Consider the following 21,196-nt stretch of genomic DNA (forward strand, 5'->3'; position numbering starts at 1 on the left):
TCTCTCTAGTGGGCAGGTTCATGTCTGGTGGTGTGTTTTGGGGTGTCTGTGGCCTTATTATGATTTTAGGCAGCCTCTCTGCTAATGGGTGGGGTTGTGTTCCTGTTTTGCTAGTTGTTTGGCATAGGTTGTCCAGCACTGTGGCTTGCTGGTCGTTGAGTGAAGCTGGGTGCTGGTGTTAAGATGGAGGTCTCTGGGATATTTCCACCGTTTAATATTATGTGGAGCTGGGAGGTCTCTTGTTGACCAGTGTCCTGAAGTTGGCTCTCCTACCTCAGAGGCAGAGCCCTGACTCCTGGCTGGAGCACCAAGAGCCTTTCATCCACACAGCTCAGAATAAAAGGGAGAAAAAGTAGGGAGAATTAGTAGAAGTATGAGTAAAGAAAGAAGGAAAGGAGGAAAGGAAGGAAGGAAGAAAGAAGCAAAGAAGGAAAGAAAGGAGGGAGGGAGGGAGGGAGGGAGGAAGGAAGGAAGGAGGGAAAGAAGGAAAAAAGACAGAAAGAAAGATGATACAGTAAAAATAAAATAAAGTATAATATAGTTATTGAATTAAAAAATATTTAGAAAAAAAAAAAAAAAGGGACGGATAGAACCTTAGGACAAATGTTGGAAGCAAAGCTATACAGAGAAAATCTTACACAGAAGCATACACATACACCTTCACAAAAAGAGGTAAAGGGGGAAAAATCATAAATCCTGCTCCCTGAGACCACCTCCTCAATTTGGGGTGATTCGTTGTCTAAAGGAGGGAAGGAAGGAAGGAAAGAAAGAAAGAACGAAGGTAAAGTATAATAAAGTTATTACAATTAAACTTAATTATTAAGAAAAAGAATTTTTAAAAAAAAGTCATGGACGGATAGAGCCCTAGGACAAATGGTGGAAGCAAGAGTATACAGACAGGATCTCACACAGAAGCATACACGTACACATTCACAAAAAGAGGAAAAGGGAAAAAAATCATAGATCTCGCTCCTAAATTCCACCTCTTCAATTTGGGATCATTCCTTGTCTATTCAGGTATTCCACAGATGCAGGGTATATCAAGTTGATTGTGGAGCTTTAATCCGCTGCTTCTGTGGCTGCTGGGAGAGATTTCCCTTTCTCTTTGTTCTCACAGCTCACAGGAGCTCAGCTTTGGATTTGGCCCTGCCTCTGCGTGTAGGTCGCTGGAGGGCGTCTGTTTTTTCGCTCAGACAGGACGGGGTTAAAGGAGCCGCTGATTCGGGGGCTCCGGCTCACTCAGGCCGGGGGTTGGGGGATGGGGGAAGGAGGGGCACTGCGTGCGGGGCGGGCCTGCGGCTGCAGAGGCAGCGTGACGTTGCGGCAGAGGCCGGCGTGACGCTGCACCAGCCTGAGACCCGCCGTGCGTACTCCCGGGGAAGTTGTCCCTGGATCCCGGGAACCTGGCAGTGGCGGGCTGCACAGGCTCCGCGGAAGAGGGGTGTGGAGAGTGACCTGTGCTCGCACACAGGCCCCTTGGTGGCGGCAGCAGCAGCCTTAGCGTCTCCCGCCCGTCTCTGGGGTCCGCGGTTTTAGCCGCGGCTCGCGCCCGTCTCTGGGGTTCGCGCTTTTAGCCGCGGCTCGCGCCCGTCTCTGGAGTTCCTTTAAGCAGCGCTCTTAAACCCCTCTCCTCGCGCACCAGGAAACAAAGAGGGAAGAAAAAGTCTCTTGCCTCTTCGGCCGGTGCAGGCTTTTCCCCGAACTCCCTCCCGGCTAGTCGTGGTGCACTAACCCCTTCAGGCTATGTTCAAGCCGCCAACCCCAGTCCTCTCCCTGAGCTCCGTCCAAAACCAAAACCCGAGCCTCAGCTCGCAGCCCCGCCCGCCCCGGCGGGTGAGCAGACAAGCCTCTCGGGTTGGTGAGTGCCGGTCGGCACCGATCGTCTGTGCAGGAATCTCCCCGCTTTGCCCTCCGCACCCGTCGCTGTGCACTACTCCGCGGTCCCGAAACTCCCCCCTCTGCCTCCCGCAGTCTCCGCCCGCGGAGGGGCTTCCTAGTGTGTGGAAACTTTTTCCTCCTTCACAGCTCCCTCCCACTGGTGCAGGTGCCGTCCTTATTCTTTTGTCTCTGTTTTTTCTTTTGCCCTACCCAGTTACGTGGGGAGTTTCTTGCCTTTTGGGAGGTCTGAGGTCTTCTGCCAGCCTTCAGTAGGAGTTCTGTAGGAGTTGTTCCACGTGTGGATGTATTTCTGGTGTATCCGTGGGGAGGAAGGCGATCTCCGCGTCTTACTCTTCCGCCATCTTCAAGGTCCCCCCTGTAGATTTTTTAATGATGGCCTTTCTGACCAGTGTTAGGTGGTACCTCATTTTAATTTCGATTTGCTAATTATTTGAAGTCTCTAATAATTAGCACATCTTTTCATGTGCCTGTTGGCCATCTGGATGTCTTCTTTAGAGAAATGTCTATTTCGATCTTCTGCCCATTTTTCGATTGGGAGAAACCCATAATTCTGTCTTCCCCTTTCTTATGCTGTTTGACATATTCTGCCTCATAAATATTTGTAATATTTATCTCCTACCCACTAACCCAGAGAATGAGGGTCCTCTGAGGTCAAGAACTGTGTGTCATATTTATGCTCCTATGGTTCCCATCCTCTATGCTTTGTAGATAGTAGATCTTAGGTATATATTTCTCTGAATGAAACTTCAGTGAATTGAACTAGAAAAGATAAACCCTTGTGTAAAAAGAGTAGAGAGAGCTGCTCTTCATCTCTCTGATAGGGAGGTTTAGACTTTCATCTCAAGATAACTCTTCAGGTTTTAAAGAAATAGGCCTCCAACCATTTCCCCAGACACATAGTCTATTTCCGAAATAACAATAGATTTTGACTGAAATATGATTAGAAGAATTTAAAGTCTGCAATACTGACCTCACACAGAAATTTGACCTGAATATCTCAAATTTCCATCAAGAAGATGTTGTCTGATATTTATTGACTTTTGTAAATCCTGGATGTTATAACCTTATTGAGAGATCCTAAGTTAGACAATAAAATATCTTTGTCTCTTGATTCCCAGATTTATGAAATATTGATCTAGAATATACTCAGACCTTAACCTTATATATGAGAGTAGTAGGAAAAATCCATTTTTTTGATTGAATATTTTATTAACATATTGAATTGAGTAATTGCTTAAGATTATTCTTTCATTTTTGACAGGTAAGCATATTTGGCTTCTTGAAGGGGAGGGGGATAAAATTAGTTTGGCTATCGTTAGCTTCTGAAATTAATCTATAATAAAGTTCATAAAGTTAATTCTCGCAGTGTTTCCTGTGGCTTCCTGCCTTTTGACCACTTCTACTCCTGATTTCTGGCTTACTTGGTAGTACTTTGGAAAAATGAAAAGTACAATTCAAATCAGCCAATTTTGGTGCTTGTGGCAAGTTCTAGTAGTAGTTTAGTGGAGGATAAATTATTGACCACAGTCTATTCTCACAAGTATTTATAGATTTACATTATCTATAGCTTTAATTACCTATTGCCTGAGGATAGAAATTCAGAGTTGGCAACATTTTGCTTTCATGGTGAAGTGGATAATTTAAAGCAATATATGGGAATTTTTCTTTTAATGTCAGTGACTTAAAGTGTCCATTACTAATTTAAATTAAATATAAAAAAGCATTTCTTCAGAGTTAAAGATATCTACCTTTTTTTTCCCTATTGTAGGCAGTTCATGGCCAGAGGGGACATACAGGCCCACAGGTACAGTGATTTTTTTTTTTTTCTTAACTGTAAATGATAAATATTCTGTGTCTAGTCAAGGAGCCTGAATAGACTCTGTAAAGTCTCTTCCAAGCCTAAATTTCTTTCGCTTTTTGATAATAATGGTTGTGGAATCAAATTTTGGAAAAATTTTAGGCTACAATTTAAAGAATTCAAACCTTAAATGAAAATTAAGATTTGAGCACTTTAATTAAAAACTCTAAAAATTAAAGTTAAGAGACAATACTTGGCCCAATTATCATTAAATTTAACTTTGTCTGGATTTCAAGTATTGATACAAACTCTAGTAATTCAGTGGGTGATCTTTCTTTTAGATTTTTGTTCAGTTAACCTTAACCTTACTTATAATTTGCACAAACCCCTTTTTAACTGGGAGTACAGTAAAACCTTAATACAAATTAGATAATCTGAAGGTTTTGTTCAAAATTTGACCATACCAACTGTCATATCATATCCCCTTTGTACATATTGGTGATAAATGTATCATGAATAAATAATTAATAAATAAATACATGAAACTGCAATATTTTTGAAAGAGCAGTGACTAAGATTTTACAAAATTGAGGAACCACACATCTTCAGCTTGAAAATACAATGAGGATAAATAACAAATTCACTCACAATCACATCATGGTAAAACTCCAGAATGTTAAGAAAACATCTTAAACACTACCAGAGAGAAAAGACACTTTTACCCATGAGAGGAATAACCAATTAGATTGCAGCAGGCTTCTGTTCAACAATAAAACATACCAAAAACAACAAAGTAATGTTTTGCAGGTGCAGAAGAAAAATAACTGTTAACCTAGAATTTTATACCTAGTTAAACTATGAATGAATGTAAAACAGACGTTTTCAGATAGACAAAGACTAAGAGTTTACCATCCACAGATGTTACACACACACACACACACATACACACATACACACACACTTGCACACACTTTTTTCAAGGTTAGACTGCAACAAAATGGAGAGTGGATCCAGAAAAATGGTGTGAAATGAATGAAATGAGATTGGGAAGAGAAAGTGTTGAGAAATTTCCTCTTTATGATTTCTAGGAAAAGCATCAGTGAGGGACATTTAATCTCATCTAACTGTGTAACAACTGAGATGTAAACTTAAGCTATCCAATAGTCTAAATTAAACTTTTTTTTTTTTTGCGGTACGTGGGCCTCTCACTGTTGTGGCCTCTCCCGTTGCGGAGCACAGGCATCGGCAGGCGGACACTCAACCACTGCACCACCAGGGAAGCCCCTAGAAGATTTTCATTTCCCTTGCTGTATTTACCTTTATTTTTCATATTTGCAAAGATTCTGCACTTACATTGTGATTGGAAAAATATTTAGAATCTTGCACATAAAGAAGATAAAATTTCTCAGGAAACAATGTTAACAGTTTGATTTCTCTCTCCCCACAGGGGAAAACAGGCATCCCAGGCCCAGATGGACTTGCAGGGTCACTGGGACTTAAGGGTCCTCAGGTACGTATCAAGACTAATCAGGCTTTGAAAAAATGGTTCTGAAGAACCTAGAGGCAAGACAGGAATAAAGACACAGACATAGAGAATGGACTTGAGGACACAGGGAGGGGGAAGGGTAAGCTGGGTCAAAGTGAGAGAGTGGCATGGACATATATACACTACCAAATGTAAAATGGATAGCTAGTGGGAAGCAGCCGCATAGCACAGGGAGATCAGCTCACTGCTTTGTGACCATCTAGAGGCGTGGGATAGGGAGTGTGGGAGGGAGACACAAGAGGGAGGAGATATGGGGATATATATGTATGTATAGCTGATTCACTTTGTTATACAGCAGAAACTCACACACCATTGTAAAGCAATTATACTCCAATAATGATGTTCAAAAAAAAGACTAGTCAGGCTTTGAGAATGGAAAGAAGAATCTGAAGCCTTGATAGAATACCTCCAATCCCCTTGCAGAAGTACAGATGTTTCAAGTGTTTTCAGGGTAGTAAAGTAAGGAAGGAACACAGTCTTGACTTGTACAGCATTTGGTCTCCTTTATCTGAGTTTTGTCCCAGTCAAGAGGTGGAAAGGGAATGAACACGCTGGGTAGTGGTCCCTGTGCTGGCTAGTCCAGGACAGGGTCCAGGCTGGCTAGTGTATCATAGGGAGACAAACCAAGGAAAATACTGAGCCTCAAAACTGGAAATTTTGGTCAATTTAGCACAGTAAGAGCTCAGTGTTATATATCTGGATGCCTGTGATGTAGAAAAAGTGACTCTAGCCTAGGAAGAATTGTTCCAAATAGAGCTGAGATGTTCAGCGGGGTTATCTATAGTCATCTTTCTAGTTCACTTCTCCAGGGAGCTGCCTCAAGCACTTTTTCCTTTGCAAGGAACAAGCCATGGTTGGCTCTTACCCTGATTATATGAGGAGAGAAGAAGCATGTGCCAGAAAGAGCAAAATGTAGCCTAAAATAATCATGAGAAGGGAAGGGAAGTCCTCAAAAATGCTGAGGTGAAAGAAAGGTCAGATATAAGAAAGTTAGAACATTTTTTTTTCTCTCCAAACTTTTACTTTTGAAATCTTGAGAAGTAAATTTGCTCTTTGGCAAATGCAGGATAAGCAATGGTCCTGCAATTTTTCAAAGTTTTAGTTCACGTAGATTAAAAAAATTGAAGTAACTATTATATGTTAACAGCCTGCTGCACTGAAGTTGGGCAAAATATCCTTAGACATCAGAGGAGAAACTTAATCCACATTTTACCAAGATTTCAGAGCAGTAAACAGTCTGCCCCTGGGACCTCTGTCTCTTTCTGACTCAATGGCTTTTCTTTGTCTTACTTGGCAGCCGAGGAATGTTCACTTTTCTTACCTTCAAGTGAGAAATATTTGCCACTGAGATCGTGGGGAAGCATTTCAATAGATTGGCTGGCTTTACTTCATACTAAACAAGTAATACTACATCTCTTCTTCCATTTTATAGACTCTTACTTTTTTATGACATAATTTAAAAGGAGATGCAAAAACCAAGCATAGCATGAAGGTTCCTCCACATAACATATGAAGCCAAAGTTAATAGTCAACATAATATTACAGAAGTAGAATTATCTAAATTTCATCTTACCATGTGCCATGTCTTATTTATGACCAGTATTCAGTGTGGTCATTACATAGAAAATCCACTTAATTATCCCAGTTTCAGATTTACATAAGTAAGGATTATTTTTTTAACTTAAGAAATACATTTATTTTGAGTACAAACATGCTTAGGATAATTAGAAAGCAATACCGGAAAATTCGGCTGTTCAGTATTTCTTCACTTTGACTACAAATGCCCAACCATTTAAGGGCTAGGTTGGACCCTGTATCCTTGCAGAGAGGGAGAGTTCGACCGATCAAGACAGAACCAAAACCATGAGTGAAGTTCTCTTTCCAATTTCTGTCCACATTACTGACTTCGCATTTCCATTTTTAATATTCAAGTTAATAATCTAGTATTCTCTTTTAGGGAGAGAATAATGCTTTAATTCTCTGTTGTAGGGCCCAAGAGGAGAGGCTGGTATGAAAGGAGAAAAAGGAGGTCTGGGAAGTAAAGGTCCCCAGGTATGTAATGAGAGACAGTGACTGCATCTGGCTTTGATCTTGGCTTGAATGTGGATGTCCTTATGGTTTCCTCCCTGCAGATGGAGTTATCTACTGCCTGTGAACCAGCAAAGTGTATGAAGTTTGACTTTGCGGGTCGATGTGGTGGCCACATCACATTCTGTTCCCTACCTTACGGAGTGGGTGTCGTTATGTCAGAATCAGACACAGAGGTAGAAGATGGCAGCTCAGCCATTACTATGAGGTTAAGAATTCCTCCTCTATGTAAATCAGGTCATGTGACTTATTTATCCCCATCCTCAGGGGCTTCCCTTTGCACCCAGAATACAGCCTACTTCAGTGGTTCTCAACTAACCACACATGAGAATCTCCCAGGACGACTGTAAAATACTCTTCCACCTGGAACTCTCCCCAGACCACTTAAATCTTAATTCTCTCCAGGTGGTTCTAATATACACACCCAGCATTGGGAATGAACTGTCCAATATCAGCACGTCTCTACCTTCATAGTGCATAATAATCACATAGAGAACTTGTTAAAATGCAGATTCTGGGGACTTCCCTGGTGGCACAGTGGTTAAGAATCCGCCTGCCAATGCAGGGGGCATGGGTTCGAGCCCTGGTCTGGGAAGATCCCACATGCTGCGAAGCAACTAAGCCCGTGTGCCACAACTACTGAGCCTACACTCTAGAGCCCATGAGCCACAACTACTGAAGCCCATGCACCTAGGGGGCTGTGCTCCCCAACAAGGGAAGCCACCACAATGAAAAGCCCACACACCACAACGAAGACCCAACATGGCCATAAATAAATAAATAAAATTATTTTTTTTTAAATGCAGATTCTGATTGAGTAGTTGTTGGTTGGGGCTTGAGATGCTACACTTCCATCAAGCTCCTAGGTGATGCTGATGCTGCTGGTCCTGAGACCACACTCTGAGCAGCAAGTCCCTGTACATGATCTGGTCCTTGACTACCTGCTATCATAGAATATACTTATTTGTATAGCTGTGTGTCTTCCCTTCTAGACTGTAAGCTCTGTGATGGCTAGGACTTTGTCCCAGAGCCCAGAATAAGAGTGCTTCCACACACATTTGTATAATGAATTAATCAGTAAATGAATGAATGAGTCTCAGTTGGGACTTGTGCTCTGGGCTAACATGAAGGTAAAGGGAATCCATTACTCTGTGTCCATTAGTTAAACTGGGCAGTGGTCCAATGCTTAAGTGGATATGTTCATCATCAAAATTTTTTAGAAGCTATTTGCATGAACTTGTATCTCATGACCCAATATTTTAAAGCATATTAATTCCTGCTCATAATGATATTTGTTCCTAATTTTGATGAATGTGCCCCTTCAAAAAGCATGAAAACTTTAAAATTTCACGTAGGACTAAACTGATGAAATGCAGCTATTTTGGATTCACATCCTTGAATCATTGCTGGCACCACAAATCGGGATTTAAAAAAAAAAACAGTAAATGCCAAAGGAAACATATATGTGGTGATTGTCTCATCTGTTTATATGAAATATTGAGATGTAAAAGGTTTGAAATCCAAAGAGCTTGGTAATTCCCTTGCTCTAGAATCCAAAATTGTATCCAAGTGGCTATTACTCAAATAAGGTATTCCATTTGCCCTGTAGCATACTTCTATGAGAGGGTCCCCTTTAATCTCACCTTGGCAGGAATGGTCATAGTCATAAATCATCCAGCATCTTGGCATCACCAGAGTTAGTCAAAAGGCACCACTTCCCTCTAGCCCAGCTCTTCTGTTTAACTGGCTGGAAAATGTGTTTCTTTCTTTGATTGCTTTTCTGGAAATACCCTTGTCAAAACAGTGAAAGTGCCATTTCAAAGATGTATAGAATTTTCTGTGCTTAGGAGGTGATGAATTAGATCTCAACATTGTTGCTTTCAAAGGAAAACCATGGGAGACAAACACAATCAGATAGACAAGAGAGTATTATTCTTTATTGGCTCTATAAATTCACTGACATAGACTTCATAATGTTTTACAGCACAAGGACCAGCCTCTTGAATGGAATTACATGAGTGTTTTCTAACTGCAGGCTTTAAAGTGTTTCTTAGGATGTACATTTAGAAAAAGGGATGTGATTTCTGTTGACAGTGTTCTGAAGACTTATTAATTTATGCACTGTTGGGGAATTCTGCTTAGATCAAACGTGCTCATCCAGCCAAGTATATAGCTATGAGATAAAAGAAGTACAGTCCATGGTACAATGAGAAAGAAGAAAGAACTTTGAAAGGAATGGCATATTCTTTTGTACCTTCCTTTGTTCCTTTCTTGTTTGGTTTACCTTCAAGTCCTACACTAATATAACCAATGCTTAGAAAAGAAATGGAAAATAAGATGTAAAATACTAATTCCATTTAGAGCTGGAATTATTCTTTAAATACTTAGAAATATCATATGAAATATCAAGCATCATATGAAATATCAAGAAAGGTTGAAATTATTCAGTGCAAATTTGGGATACAAAGTATAGTTTCTGTTGTTATTTTTCTAAAGCATAGCATAGTAGTCAAGGGCACAGAGTCTGGAGCCAGCCTGCCTGGGTTAGATTGCCAGGTTTGTATCTTTCTAGCCATGTGGCCTTGGGCAAATTATTTAGCCTCTCTGTGCCTCAGTTTTCCCTGCTGTAAACTGAGAATAGTAATAATAGCTACCACATTGAATTGTTGTGAAAATTAAATGGTTTAATATATATAAGAGCTTAGAACAGTGCCTGCAATATAATACGCATCATATAAATGTTTTTACTACTATATTGCATCAACATTACCTAAGTTAACAGGCTCATTTTATGCCCAAAGCATGCTAATGCCAATCCAAGGAAGGCCATAATAATAGTAACACTATAACAATATATAATCTATATTGCAGTCATTGAATTTCATCATTCTGCATAATCCAGATTGGATGATCCATCAACCATTTATTTTACTCACTTGACAAACATGTACTGAGCACTTCCTGTAGTAAAATAAAAGGGTGAATGAAACATAGACCCTAGCCTCAAGTACTCCCAGTCTCATAAAGGAAACTCATGCAAACAAATAATTGAGATGTGACGTACTGAATGTTAAAATAGAATTATACCCAAGGTAGAGTGGTGGGAGAATGGATGAAGTTAAAGGAGGAAGAGAGTGGCTTAGCTTTTGCAGGATAAGGAGGTGTTTTCCAGGTGACCAAGGGAGAGGCAGGCACAGGAAAGGAACCAGGTTGTCTGAAAAAAGATCAAGGTGAGTTTGGGAAACCATAAATGGTTCAATGTGGATGGAGTGTAGGGTGCATGCAAAAGGATCAGAAGTTGAGGTTGGGGGCCATCTCCTACACTAGCACCATCCAGGGCAGCATCTTCTCAGGTGTCTTGGGGTTTGCTCTTGCATTAGCTCACCCCTTGCTGGTCTTTTGATTTTTATTTCTCAGACTTAGCTCATATCTGACTCTTACAGAAGCTGAGCATTTAATCTCCTTGAATTGTTCCATCCCAGCATGATATTTGCCGGTTGTGAGTGTAGAAAAGATTTTACCCCCATAAAACTGATCCAGATTCCTTTTAAGTATGGGAAGAACCCACACCTCTTGCCCCTGCCCTGCCATATCCCACCCAAAGTCAAAGTGTTCTTGGCAGTGCCCCAGCCATTTATCCCAAACTCCTAGTACGATCCCTTGTGATAAGATGCTACCTGAGGACATTTTTAAAACATTTACGCCTCTCTAAACACCTCCTTTCTATCCTCACTTAAGCAGTTGTGATTGCCAAGGACTCTGTGTCAGAGTCTCAAAGGGAACGTGATCCCCAGCCCAAGTCCCCATGTTGGAGGTTAGATCTGGCCCCAGACTCCTGCATCAAGCTTGGAGATTCACATTTTTAAAACTCCAGTCTCAGCTGGTGCATGGATGGTAAGAGTTTTGGAATCCTGTCCCAGACATGGGCCTCAGAACAGCAGACAGAGTGACTGGGAGTTCAGTCTTTAGAGTCAGAATCAGGTTGCGTTCCCATCTCATCCTCTTATTAACTGATTGATTTGTGGTTAAATGCTTTGAGAACCTGTTTTTGAGTGGTAAAATGGTGTTAAGAATATGTATCTGAACTACCAAATGTAAAATAGATAGCTAGTGGGAAGCAGCCTCGTGGCTCAGTGCTTTGTGTCCACCTAGAGGGGTGGGATAGAGAGGGTGGGAGGGAGATGCAAGAGGGGGGAGAAATAGGTATAAATGTATATGTATAGCTGATTCACTTTGTTATACAGCAGAAACTAACACACCATTGTGAAGCAGTTATACTCCAATAAAGATGTTAAAAAAAAAAGAATATGTATCTCATTGTGCTGTTGTAAGGACTGAAGAAGCCTATATATAAATATATACCTCTTAGTACAGTGCCTTCCACAAAATCATTGCTCAATAAAAGGCTGTCATTACAACAAAGCCAATGGAGATTGGGCTAATTCTCTTTCCCTTTAGATGCCCTGAGCTCCTTTTTATACTCCACAACTGCTCTTGATCTCAGATCCAGGCAAATTTTTGATCCTTGGTATCTTAGGGGTGGCAGGGAATTTTCCTTCTTTCCTTTACAAACATAGTCCCTTTTACAACCAGCTGTATTTGAGGAGGTAATATATCTGGGTAACAATTCACTGAAGTTTAAGCCCCATTCAAGCAGTCACAAACCCTGGTTTGGTACTTTGTGTGATTCTGCACAGGAAACAGGATCAGGTTTTCTGATGTTCTAATTACAAGACTGTCCATTTCCATCCATCCATCTAAGAAATCTTTTATTTTGAAGGACTTTCAAACAGGATTATCTCTCATTGTGCTTGTGTGTGCTTGTGGGGACTATACAGGAAGTAATCTCTGAGAAATCTCCTTCATCTCATAGAACTCATTATGTCTGAAGGAAGCACAAAAAGTGAGTTCTTAAGCAAGATTTCCAATATACCTCTTATTGTCAAGGACAATTAAAATCTCTCTACTTCAGAAGTACATTTCATGTACATGTGAAGTACATGAAAATTTCATATGGAAGACCAACAAGCTAAACACACTATTTCATCCCTCTTGGGGACCATTCCTGGATAGGTGGGTGGATAGATAGAGAAATGGATGGGTGGATTGATTGGTTCTACATACAATACTAAGTTCCAGAGATATGAAGTCAATAAGATGTGCCCCTTCTTTCAAGGAGTGTACAGGCTGGCATCTAGTGGATGAGAGAAATAAATGAACAACTACCTACAGAGTAGAGGAATCTGTGGGACAATTCTGTGGCCCAATTCAGCCAGGGAGTCCAGGTCTTCTTCTTGAAACAGTGACGCTAAAAGTAAGATTTTCAAGAAAGGGAGATTGTACCTCTCCCTAGATGGGAAAATGGAACAGCTAAGGGAACATCTTGTGTAAGTGTGGAGACATAAGACAATGGGAAGAATTTGGGGACTTCAGTTGGTTTGATGAGCATGACCATAGAGTGATTGATGACTGCAGAGGCATGCAATACCCACATTTTGAGGGATTTTACATATCAATAAAGACCTTCCATTTTATTCTGAAATCTACTCAGAATTTCAGAATTTCAGACAAAGCGATAGCATCATCAGCCTGACATTTTAAATCAAAAGAGAAAAAGAAAGGAGAATGGATTAGAATGAGGCCAGGCTACATTCAGGGAAGCCTGGAATTTAGGCAAGAATGCAAGAAGGGCCTGAACGTAGGTGATGGCCATGGGAATGGAAAAGAGATGGAAAAAGAAAGGGAATAGAACCTGTAGGACTTGTAGCTGATTGATTTTGAGAGATGAACTAGAGGGAGGGGTCTAGGATGATTCTTAGGTTTCCGGATTGGGTTTCAAGAGAAGTTAAGTGTGGCACCATTCCTTATGAAAAGAATAGGACTGAGTGTGACTGGTGGCAAATATGATTTTCTTTGGTAACCAGTTCCTATGAAATACCCAATAGGCATTTTAATAGATGATTCTGCTGTTCAGTTGAGTGGTTTGGACCAGAGTCATATATTTAGGAATCATTTTGTGGAAGTGGTATGTGAAAATATATGTGGTGTCACTCAGGAAGAGGGGATGAAGTGAGAAAATAAGGTTAGAGGAGCCCTGGGGTACATGGAGATTTAAGAGGCAAATAGAAGACAGAGAATCTTCAAAGTTTACTGAGAAGAGACCAGAAAGGGGCCAGGAAGACCATGGTAACTTGGTGTTACAAAAGTTAATGGAAAAGTTTCAAAGAACACATGATCAAATTCAAGTAAGGTAAGAGCAGAAAAAAGTCAACTGCATTGAACATGCAGGTCATAGGAGCTCCATGCAGTGATGGAAGTAAAAGTTAGAAGGGAAAGGGTTAAGAGCTTTGGAGGATGAAGAAATTGAGACTTCTTTTTTAAGATGAAGAAGAGGGGAAAATGGAAGGTTGTGGGAAGATCATTATTATCTTTCCTAGTAGCTAACTTATTGTTCAACAATCTTTCCTATTAGGAAATTTTTTATGTCCAACTTATTACATCTTTAATTCTTTAAAAGATGAAAAGGTTAATGTTAATTTTTTTCTCATAAAATTACTTTACTAAGTATCATGCTTATTACACAGATTTGGTTTGTTTATTTTTAAATTATAGTAACCATGGCAAAAAAAATGTGAAAATGATTTCAATTCACTGGTGTTTGGACTATTTACAAGTACCTGTAAACAGTTTAACCAAAAGAGATATCTGTTGCCATATGTTTGGATATCCCAAAGAAAAAATCCGATCCCAAGTGTCAATAGCATAGGAAGGCAGTTGGGCTGCCTCTGAATTGGAATTTTTTAATGTTCAGCTCTAAAGCTGTTCCAAGAAAGTATGCTTTCTAGAATATTAGAAACTTCTATTATATCAAATAGACTTTCCACATTGATGCATGGTATATTTATCCATTTGTTTAAATTTTGTTATTATGTTCTTCAGTAAAATCTTAAAACTTTCTTTATGTAGGTCTTTTATCTTTCTTGTTAAATTTATTCTGAGTATTTTACAGTTTTCTTCTCATATTGATAAATGGAAATTTATTTACATTTACTTTTCTAACTTTTCTAGGAAAGAGAAAATGATGTCAGAATATTTATCTTGTACCACCTGAACATATCTTATGAGGGCTAATTATTTTTAGTAAAGTTTCTTGAGTTTTGTATTGTATTAATCATATTATTTTCAAATAAAGATAAGCTGACCTTAACAACAACATGCTTTTTCAAAACGAGGAAACAGGAATAATACAGTCCAAGACAAACGTCATCTGAAATGCCTTCTTCAAATTTTAGACATTTTAGCAACATCTGCTATAACAGCAAAACAGTGAGAAACTAAAATCTCTTTCGAAGAGAAGACTCACAGGGAAATACAATCATTTAGGCAACATCTGGCCTGAATTACTTTATTAATTTTCTTTTATTTACTAGTCTTCATTTGACAGCTGTGATACTTTTTTCCAAAGCCATAACTCTTTTCCCATCTCTGGTTCATTTTCATCTTAGAAGAGACACAGAATGTTTCAAGGAAAGCTGCTTTATGTTCAGCTATACTTGCAACCCTTATTCTGTTCCAGGGGCTTCCAGGACCAGCAGGAGAGGCAGGGAGTCAAGGCCGTGTGGGAAGCCAAGGAAATAAAGTAAGTCACATTCTTTTATACACACCAAAGCTGAGGTTTTCTCCCCAAGGGAAGTGTGTCTGGTTATATTAGCCAGAGCCCTTTCAACACAAAAGAGAACATATCTCATTGCTCCTATACCCTGGCTTGGTTCTTAGAGAGCCAGCAGCATTTAAGGACGTGGGTGTGGACCCAGATGAAGTCAGGGAATCCAGCTCAGCCTCATCTCACAAGGGGCTACACCCAATCTCAGCTGAGGATCTCAGGGAAGGGGGACTGTTCTAGGGCAGGCCTTCTTTTCTTTCCCCCACCTTCCACCCTTCCTTCTCTTCATTTATTCTTCCTTTATTTCTTTCCTCCATTAATTCAAACTCTCGCTGAATACCTTTAAAGACCAAGACACTACACTGCCATTCAGCTGGACTAAAGTCAGTTCCAGGAGAGCAGAGATCTTTGTCTGTTTTGCTCACTGATGTATCCCTAGAGCTTCGAACAGTACCTGGCATGTCATAAATGCTTAGAAAATATTTGTTTCATGAAAGAATTTCTGGGTTGTGTAATGATAAATATGACATAGAATCAACCTCACAGAATTGAGAATATTTTCAAGACAAGAATCTATGACATAAAACACTAGTCAGGGATAGTGGACTGAAACAGGTTTAAACATAGTGTTAATAGAAGTATTTCTGGGCTGGGAAAAGAGGCATCATAAGGATGCAGATTTTGAGTAGACTTTGGAAGGTAAGAAGTATTTGGCAAGCAGAGGGGACATGAGGAATTTAAGTTGAAGAAATAATGTGAAGGAAAACACAGGATTGGAAAAAAACCCATGAGCCGGTATTTGGGGGATGAAAAATGATCCTGTTTGGGGGACCATAAAGAACAAGAAAGTCTGTGGTGACTGACTTGACTAGGTAGCCAGCACAGTGTTATTTACAATTTTTGATTGCCGTGTACAAGCACAGCCAGACTTCGGAAGGTTTTAAATAGGCAACTCAATGTGGGAATATTTTGAAGGATGAGAGATTAGAAGCTAGGAGGCAGGTTGGTGTCCTCTCACAGTCTCCAAGACAAGCAGTGATTGGATGTATTAACAGGGTGAGGACAGGAGGGACCCATGATGACTCTGTAGGGCTCTCCCAAGAGGGAACTGAGGCAGAGAGAAAAGGGCTGGATGGCTCTGGGCTTCCAGCATGAGCAGGAACCCCATCACAGAAGTGGGAAAGTTAGAGTGAGGAATAAGAGTGAGGAAAAGTGCTTGGTTTGGGGAATAGAGGAGAGGGTCTAGGACTGGTTGGAGATGGAGGTTTCAGAATCATTTGGAGTTTAAAAGGACTCTTGGTGATGACCATTTGTAAGAAGGGTAAGTGGAGGATGGGAAAGAAGCAGAAAAGTACACTGGATGCTGAGAAGGAGAGTCCTAGAAAGGGAGGTCAGGAGTCTCAGCTGGCATCGAGCAGGTAAGAAAGAGAGGAGTGGAGAAGCCACCACATCTGATGGCTAAATGAGCCAAAGAATAGATTCCAAAATGTAGCAATTGACTGGCTGCAGAGGACTGAACAATGTGTTCATGAGGAGGAAATGGATGCTGGACAGTAAACTACTCTTTGGAGAAACTAGGCTTTGGGGGTGAGATGGGACATTAACTGCTAGTACTGGCAAGGTCTAGAACAGATTGGAGCAGGCTATTTATTTGTTTTCAATGATAGAAGAGGCTGTAGTTTACTTTTATAAACAGAGAAAAGAAAAACAGAGAGAAAGGAGGAAGTTGAAGATGTGAGAAAGTGTAGATAATTAATGGAGAAATTTCTTGAGGGCATAAGAAGAGGGGCAAGCGTTGGAATGGAGAACTGCTAAGAAGGGCGGACATGATGGAGCCAGCAGCCGAGCGTTACAAAGACAGCTGACTGCAGGATGAAATGCGATCCACGGATGACAAGGATAATCAGCTCGAAAAGGAAGGGATTACTAGAGCATGTGGTGTAGAAATAATGGTCTGGAAAGGAAAGTTTGGAAGAGATACATTGCTGCCTTCTTGCCCTGGAGAGGGCTCGAGGGGAAGTGGTGTCACTGGTAAGAACACAGTTTATCTTACAGTGAGGATGTGTGTGAGCATACATCATGGATGTATAGTGAAGGTTTGCATGTGAAATGAAGACACTCCATAGGGTGTGTTGGAAGGGACCATGACAGGGATGGAGGGACCCTAGAGGGGGATGTAGCTGAGCATGTAGAAAGAAGTGTGGAAGGAGACAGACAGGAGCAGGGTAGTTGTGCCAAAGAATATCATTATTAATAAGAGGGACTTTTGAATGGACCGGGCAAGAATTTGGGGGGTAAGTGCCCTCAAAGCAAACCCAAACCCTTTGGGCAGCCCCAAGGTGGACCAAGTCTTCTAGACTCATAATTAACTGAGATGAGTCCCAGACACTTACTCCTGCCTTACTCCATTAAGCTCAAGTTCCCAGGGAGGCAAGCGACCCAGCAATTAATACTGAGCTCAACATCTGGCTGTAACCAATAATAAAGTATTTGACCCTGGACAAGCCTCATGGCTTCCCTTGTCTTCCTGCCTCAAAGCAGATTTCTCAAATTTCAGTGTGCGTAAGAATCCACTGAGAAGCTTATTTATAAAGGCATATCCTTGGGCTCCACCACCAGAGACTGATACTGATGGGGTCCTGGAATTTCCTTTTTCCCGTGGACCCCAGGTAATTTGGAGGCAGGTGGCCCCCAGAGCACACTGTGGGGGACACCGCCCTGAAAGAAAGGCTTCAGGGCAGGTGATCTTCTGCCTCTCTTCCATGGAACACTATCTCTTCCCACCGCCCACCCCCCGGGGTCAGTCAGTGCTGGTGGACATTTGTTCATTTGGACTCCTCACATGTACTGTGTTGTCATTCTGTCCTTAACAATGAGTAAACCACTCCCACTCCTTCAGCATGGGCTGGGCACCCTTCCAACACTCTTTCTCCCAGAGAGAGCTTTGTGGAAAGGGCAGGGGGAATAACTAGACAGTGGAGAAACTTAGCCAAGCCTCCCTCAGTCAGATGGTCAAGGTTACCATCAATAGTGCCAGCCATGTTGATAGGATATAATCTTGATACAATGTGATAAAAAGGGCAATTCACCTCTGTGGTCTTTTCTCCCCAAACTCATAAAACACAGCATAATCATGAGCACAACATCAATCAAACTCCAACTGAGGGACATTCTACAAAATATCTGATCAATGCTTCTCAAAACTGTCAAGGTCATCAGAAACCAGAAAACCAGATAAACTGTCCCCATCTAGAGGCCTACAGAGACATGGGGTCCTGGAACAGGAAAAGGAGATTAAGTGGGAAAAGCTAAGGAAATCTGAATAAAGTATGGGGTTTAGTTAATGAGTTAATATCCATGTATTTGCTGTGACAGATGTTCCTACTAATATAACTAATGTGATATTAACAATAGAGGCGGCTAAATGTGGAATGTATAGGAACTCTCTGTACTGTCTTCACAACATTTTGTACATTTAAAATCTAAACTTTAAAAGCTTTTTTTTTTTTAAGAAGAGGAGTTAACCTTCTTTTGTAAACCTATGTTAACTTTCCCATGTAGCTGGATTTTCTCACCGTAATACTGAGATCGATTTATAATCCACAGTAGGTGTTCTGTTAGTCAGAAGTCAGAAACTGTTGCCAGGGATGTCATGCTACCTTGGCTATCTTGATTAAAAGTAGATTAATAGGCCTCTTGTTTCTGCAGCAGCCAGAAGATTTGCATGGATCATCATGGAAAACTGTTTTGTTAATTTTTTAAGATAGTACAGAGCCTCCTCTTTGACTCATGGTAAGACATTTCCAAGGGTGCAGCTCATAGCACTGAGCTGCTAAGATGGCAACTTGCACTAAACAATACAGCAGACTTGCTGGGGCTTCATTTATCAATGGAGGAGACTTCACTCACCAACAACAGCAGTTCCTCTTGTATTGCTTACAGACACAGTCCTGGCCACAAGCTCATTGTCACTGTGATACACATGGATGCAGTTGAAAATTCTTGTCTTAGTGCCATCGTTTCTAATTTCCTTTACAAAAGCAACCTAATAAGGACACATTTCATTGTTCTGTTTGACAGGGAGAACCTGGCGATGTGGGAGAAAAGGGAGCCGTTGGCCTTTGGGGTCCTCGAGGCTTGCCGGTTTGCATTTTATTCCTACTTTTGATCTGGCTCTTGGAATCCTTTTAGTTTAATAGATATCAGGTGTGGTTCTCTGAAGAGCGTGTTGAAGATAACATCCTAATCTAGCTGTAGAGCTTTCTAGTGATTGAGATTTCATCCTCATCTTGACCATCTTTTCCAAGGGAGCAACTTCCCAGGTACCAAGCATCCTGGCTGGATGCTCTTGAAGCCAAATGATAAAATGGACAAAACTTGTGTTTAACAACCCCATAACCTTTCTTGCATTCTTTCCTCTCATCCAAACCCGTTCATGGGAAACTAAGCCCACATTTCCCCCAGTGCTCAGGGCTTCTCACTAAGACCTCTACAAGGATCCAACAGTAGCCAGTGCCCAGACATTTAGGAGATCTTACTTTTATCCAGAAAACTGAAAATGGTTTAGAGCTAAGGTATTAAAATACAAATGTTATCCAGGAGAGATAACACTTCTACCTTCTTTTATTAAGATTATTATACACCTGAAATTTTCTCATTTAATCCTCATAACATGATGAACAGGTACAATTATTATTCGTCTTTACAGATGAGACAAGTGAGATTAAGTGACAGTGCATTTTCTGTGCCTGTTATTGAGAGTTTCCTTTAGTGCCACTATGTCAGTGGCCTGCCCCAGAGGGAGAATCCTGCTGCCTAATTTTTCCTAATCAAACCAAAAAACTGGCTGTCTAGTTCTCTTGTGAATAAGCCTGCCTCTGTCTGCAGTAGGGGATGTTTGTAAATAATTGCTTTGTTTACAGGGTGATGATGGTAACCCAGGTTATGGTAGTATTGGAAGTAAAGGAGCAAAGGTAAGACACATCGACTGAAAGCTGGTCATTTTCCATTTATTTTTTGTTGCTCTTTATGGCCACATTTAAGAGAAAAAAGAAAGTAGTGAATAAGGTAGACTTGGACCTTCATAGATAGATTTTGATCATTTATTTGCTGATATCTTGTGGGGAATATGGTAGAAAAAAAGAAAACAACTTAAACCTAAGGGCCAGGCAACAAGTGAAACCTGAAATTAATTTTCTGTTCTTTGCAGAGATGCACAGCCAGGGCCTGACTGGTTCCAGCCTGAACATTACATCTAATCTAAAGCCTTAGGGAGGCATTCCAAAATTTGCCCTCTGACTATGTTTACTCTAATCATTAGTGAGAAGTTTTACAGGGCCTTTCCAAATGCATTGGGCCAAGCAGTAACTTCAAAATTAAACCTTGTAACTTTATATCAGAATTATAACTTTATATTGTCACTGAATATTTAAGTGTCTGGAAGTAAGATAAATTTATCAAAAGCAGTGATTGCTATATACCAACAATAACCACTTAGAAATCATAATAACATCCACAAAAACATAATATAGTTAAGAACATCCTTTCTACAAAAATGTTCAAGACCTATGACCAAAATTACTGAGATATAAAATTTCAATAAATGGAGACATACCAAGTTCTGTTGGAAAGTCTAAAACATTATAAAGGATCAGTGTAATTCTAAATGAAATCCCAATGGGAATGATGCAAGAGGCTGTCTGGAAGAATAAACAAACCCCAAACAGCTAAAATTTCTTTAAAAAAAAAAACCTAATGAATGAAGGATTTCCAGTGAAATTTTCATTAGAATAGAGAATAATTGAAAACAACCTTAATATTTGTTAAAAATGGAACCATTAAGTAGCTTATAACATTGAAATATTAGCCACTCTTTAAAATGAATGTAAATGTTTATACATAATTGTATAGAACTTCTGTGACAATGTCAAGTAAAAATCAGAATGTAATAAGAAAAAGCATTTATCCCAATTGTGCTAAAATGCATTTTAGAAATGCATTTAGAAAGATTAAAGAAAATATGACAAAATGTTTATAGTAACTGTTCTGGGAAGTGAGATTTGGGTGATTTTTCTTCTTTCTATCCTTCTATATTTTAAATATATTTGTGGAGATCTTTTAATGATCAGAAAATAAACTTTATCTTAAATAAAATATGTTTTTCATCAAATGAGGATTATCATACCTCTTCAACTATAGTCTG

General features: G+C 40.2%; 1 protein-coding gene across 1 annotated transcript in view; it reads left to right on the forward strand.

Moving 5' to 3' along the window:
- The window catches only part of COL6A6 (collagen type VI alpha 6 chain), a 117,545-nt gene that overhangs the window by 54,760 nt on the left and 41,589 nt on the right, over nucleotides 1-21,196 (forward strand). Inside the window, exons 20-25 of the mRNA XM_032630447.1 lie at nucleotides 3,668-3,703; nucleotides 5,145-5,207; nucleotides 7,233-7,295; nucleotides 14,908-14,970; nucleotides 19,075-19,137; nucleotides 19,917-19,967. Coding sequence (XP_032486338.1) covers nucleotides 3,668-3,703; nucleotides 5,145-5,207; nucleotides 7,233-7,295; nucleotides 14,908-14,970; nucleotides 19,075-19,137; nucleotides 19,917-19,967 — 339 coding nt within the window. The remainder of the gene's footprint in view (nucleotides 1-3,667; nucleotides 3,704-5,144; nucleotides 5,208-7,232; nucleotides 7,296-14,907; nucleotides 14,971-19,074; nucleotides 19,138-19,916; nucleotides 19,968-21,196) is intronic.

The sequence above is a fragment of the Phocoena sinus genome, chromosome 4 (genome assembly GCF_008692025.1).
Source record: "Phocoena sinus isolate mPhoSin1 chromosome 4, mPhoSin1.pri, whole genome shotgun sequence".
In the NCBI taxonomy this organism is placed as follows: Eukaryota; Metazoa; Chordata; class Mammalia; order Artiodactyla; family Phocoenidae; genus Phocoena; species Phocoena sinus.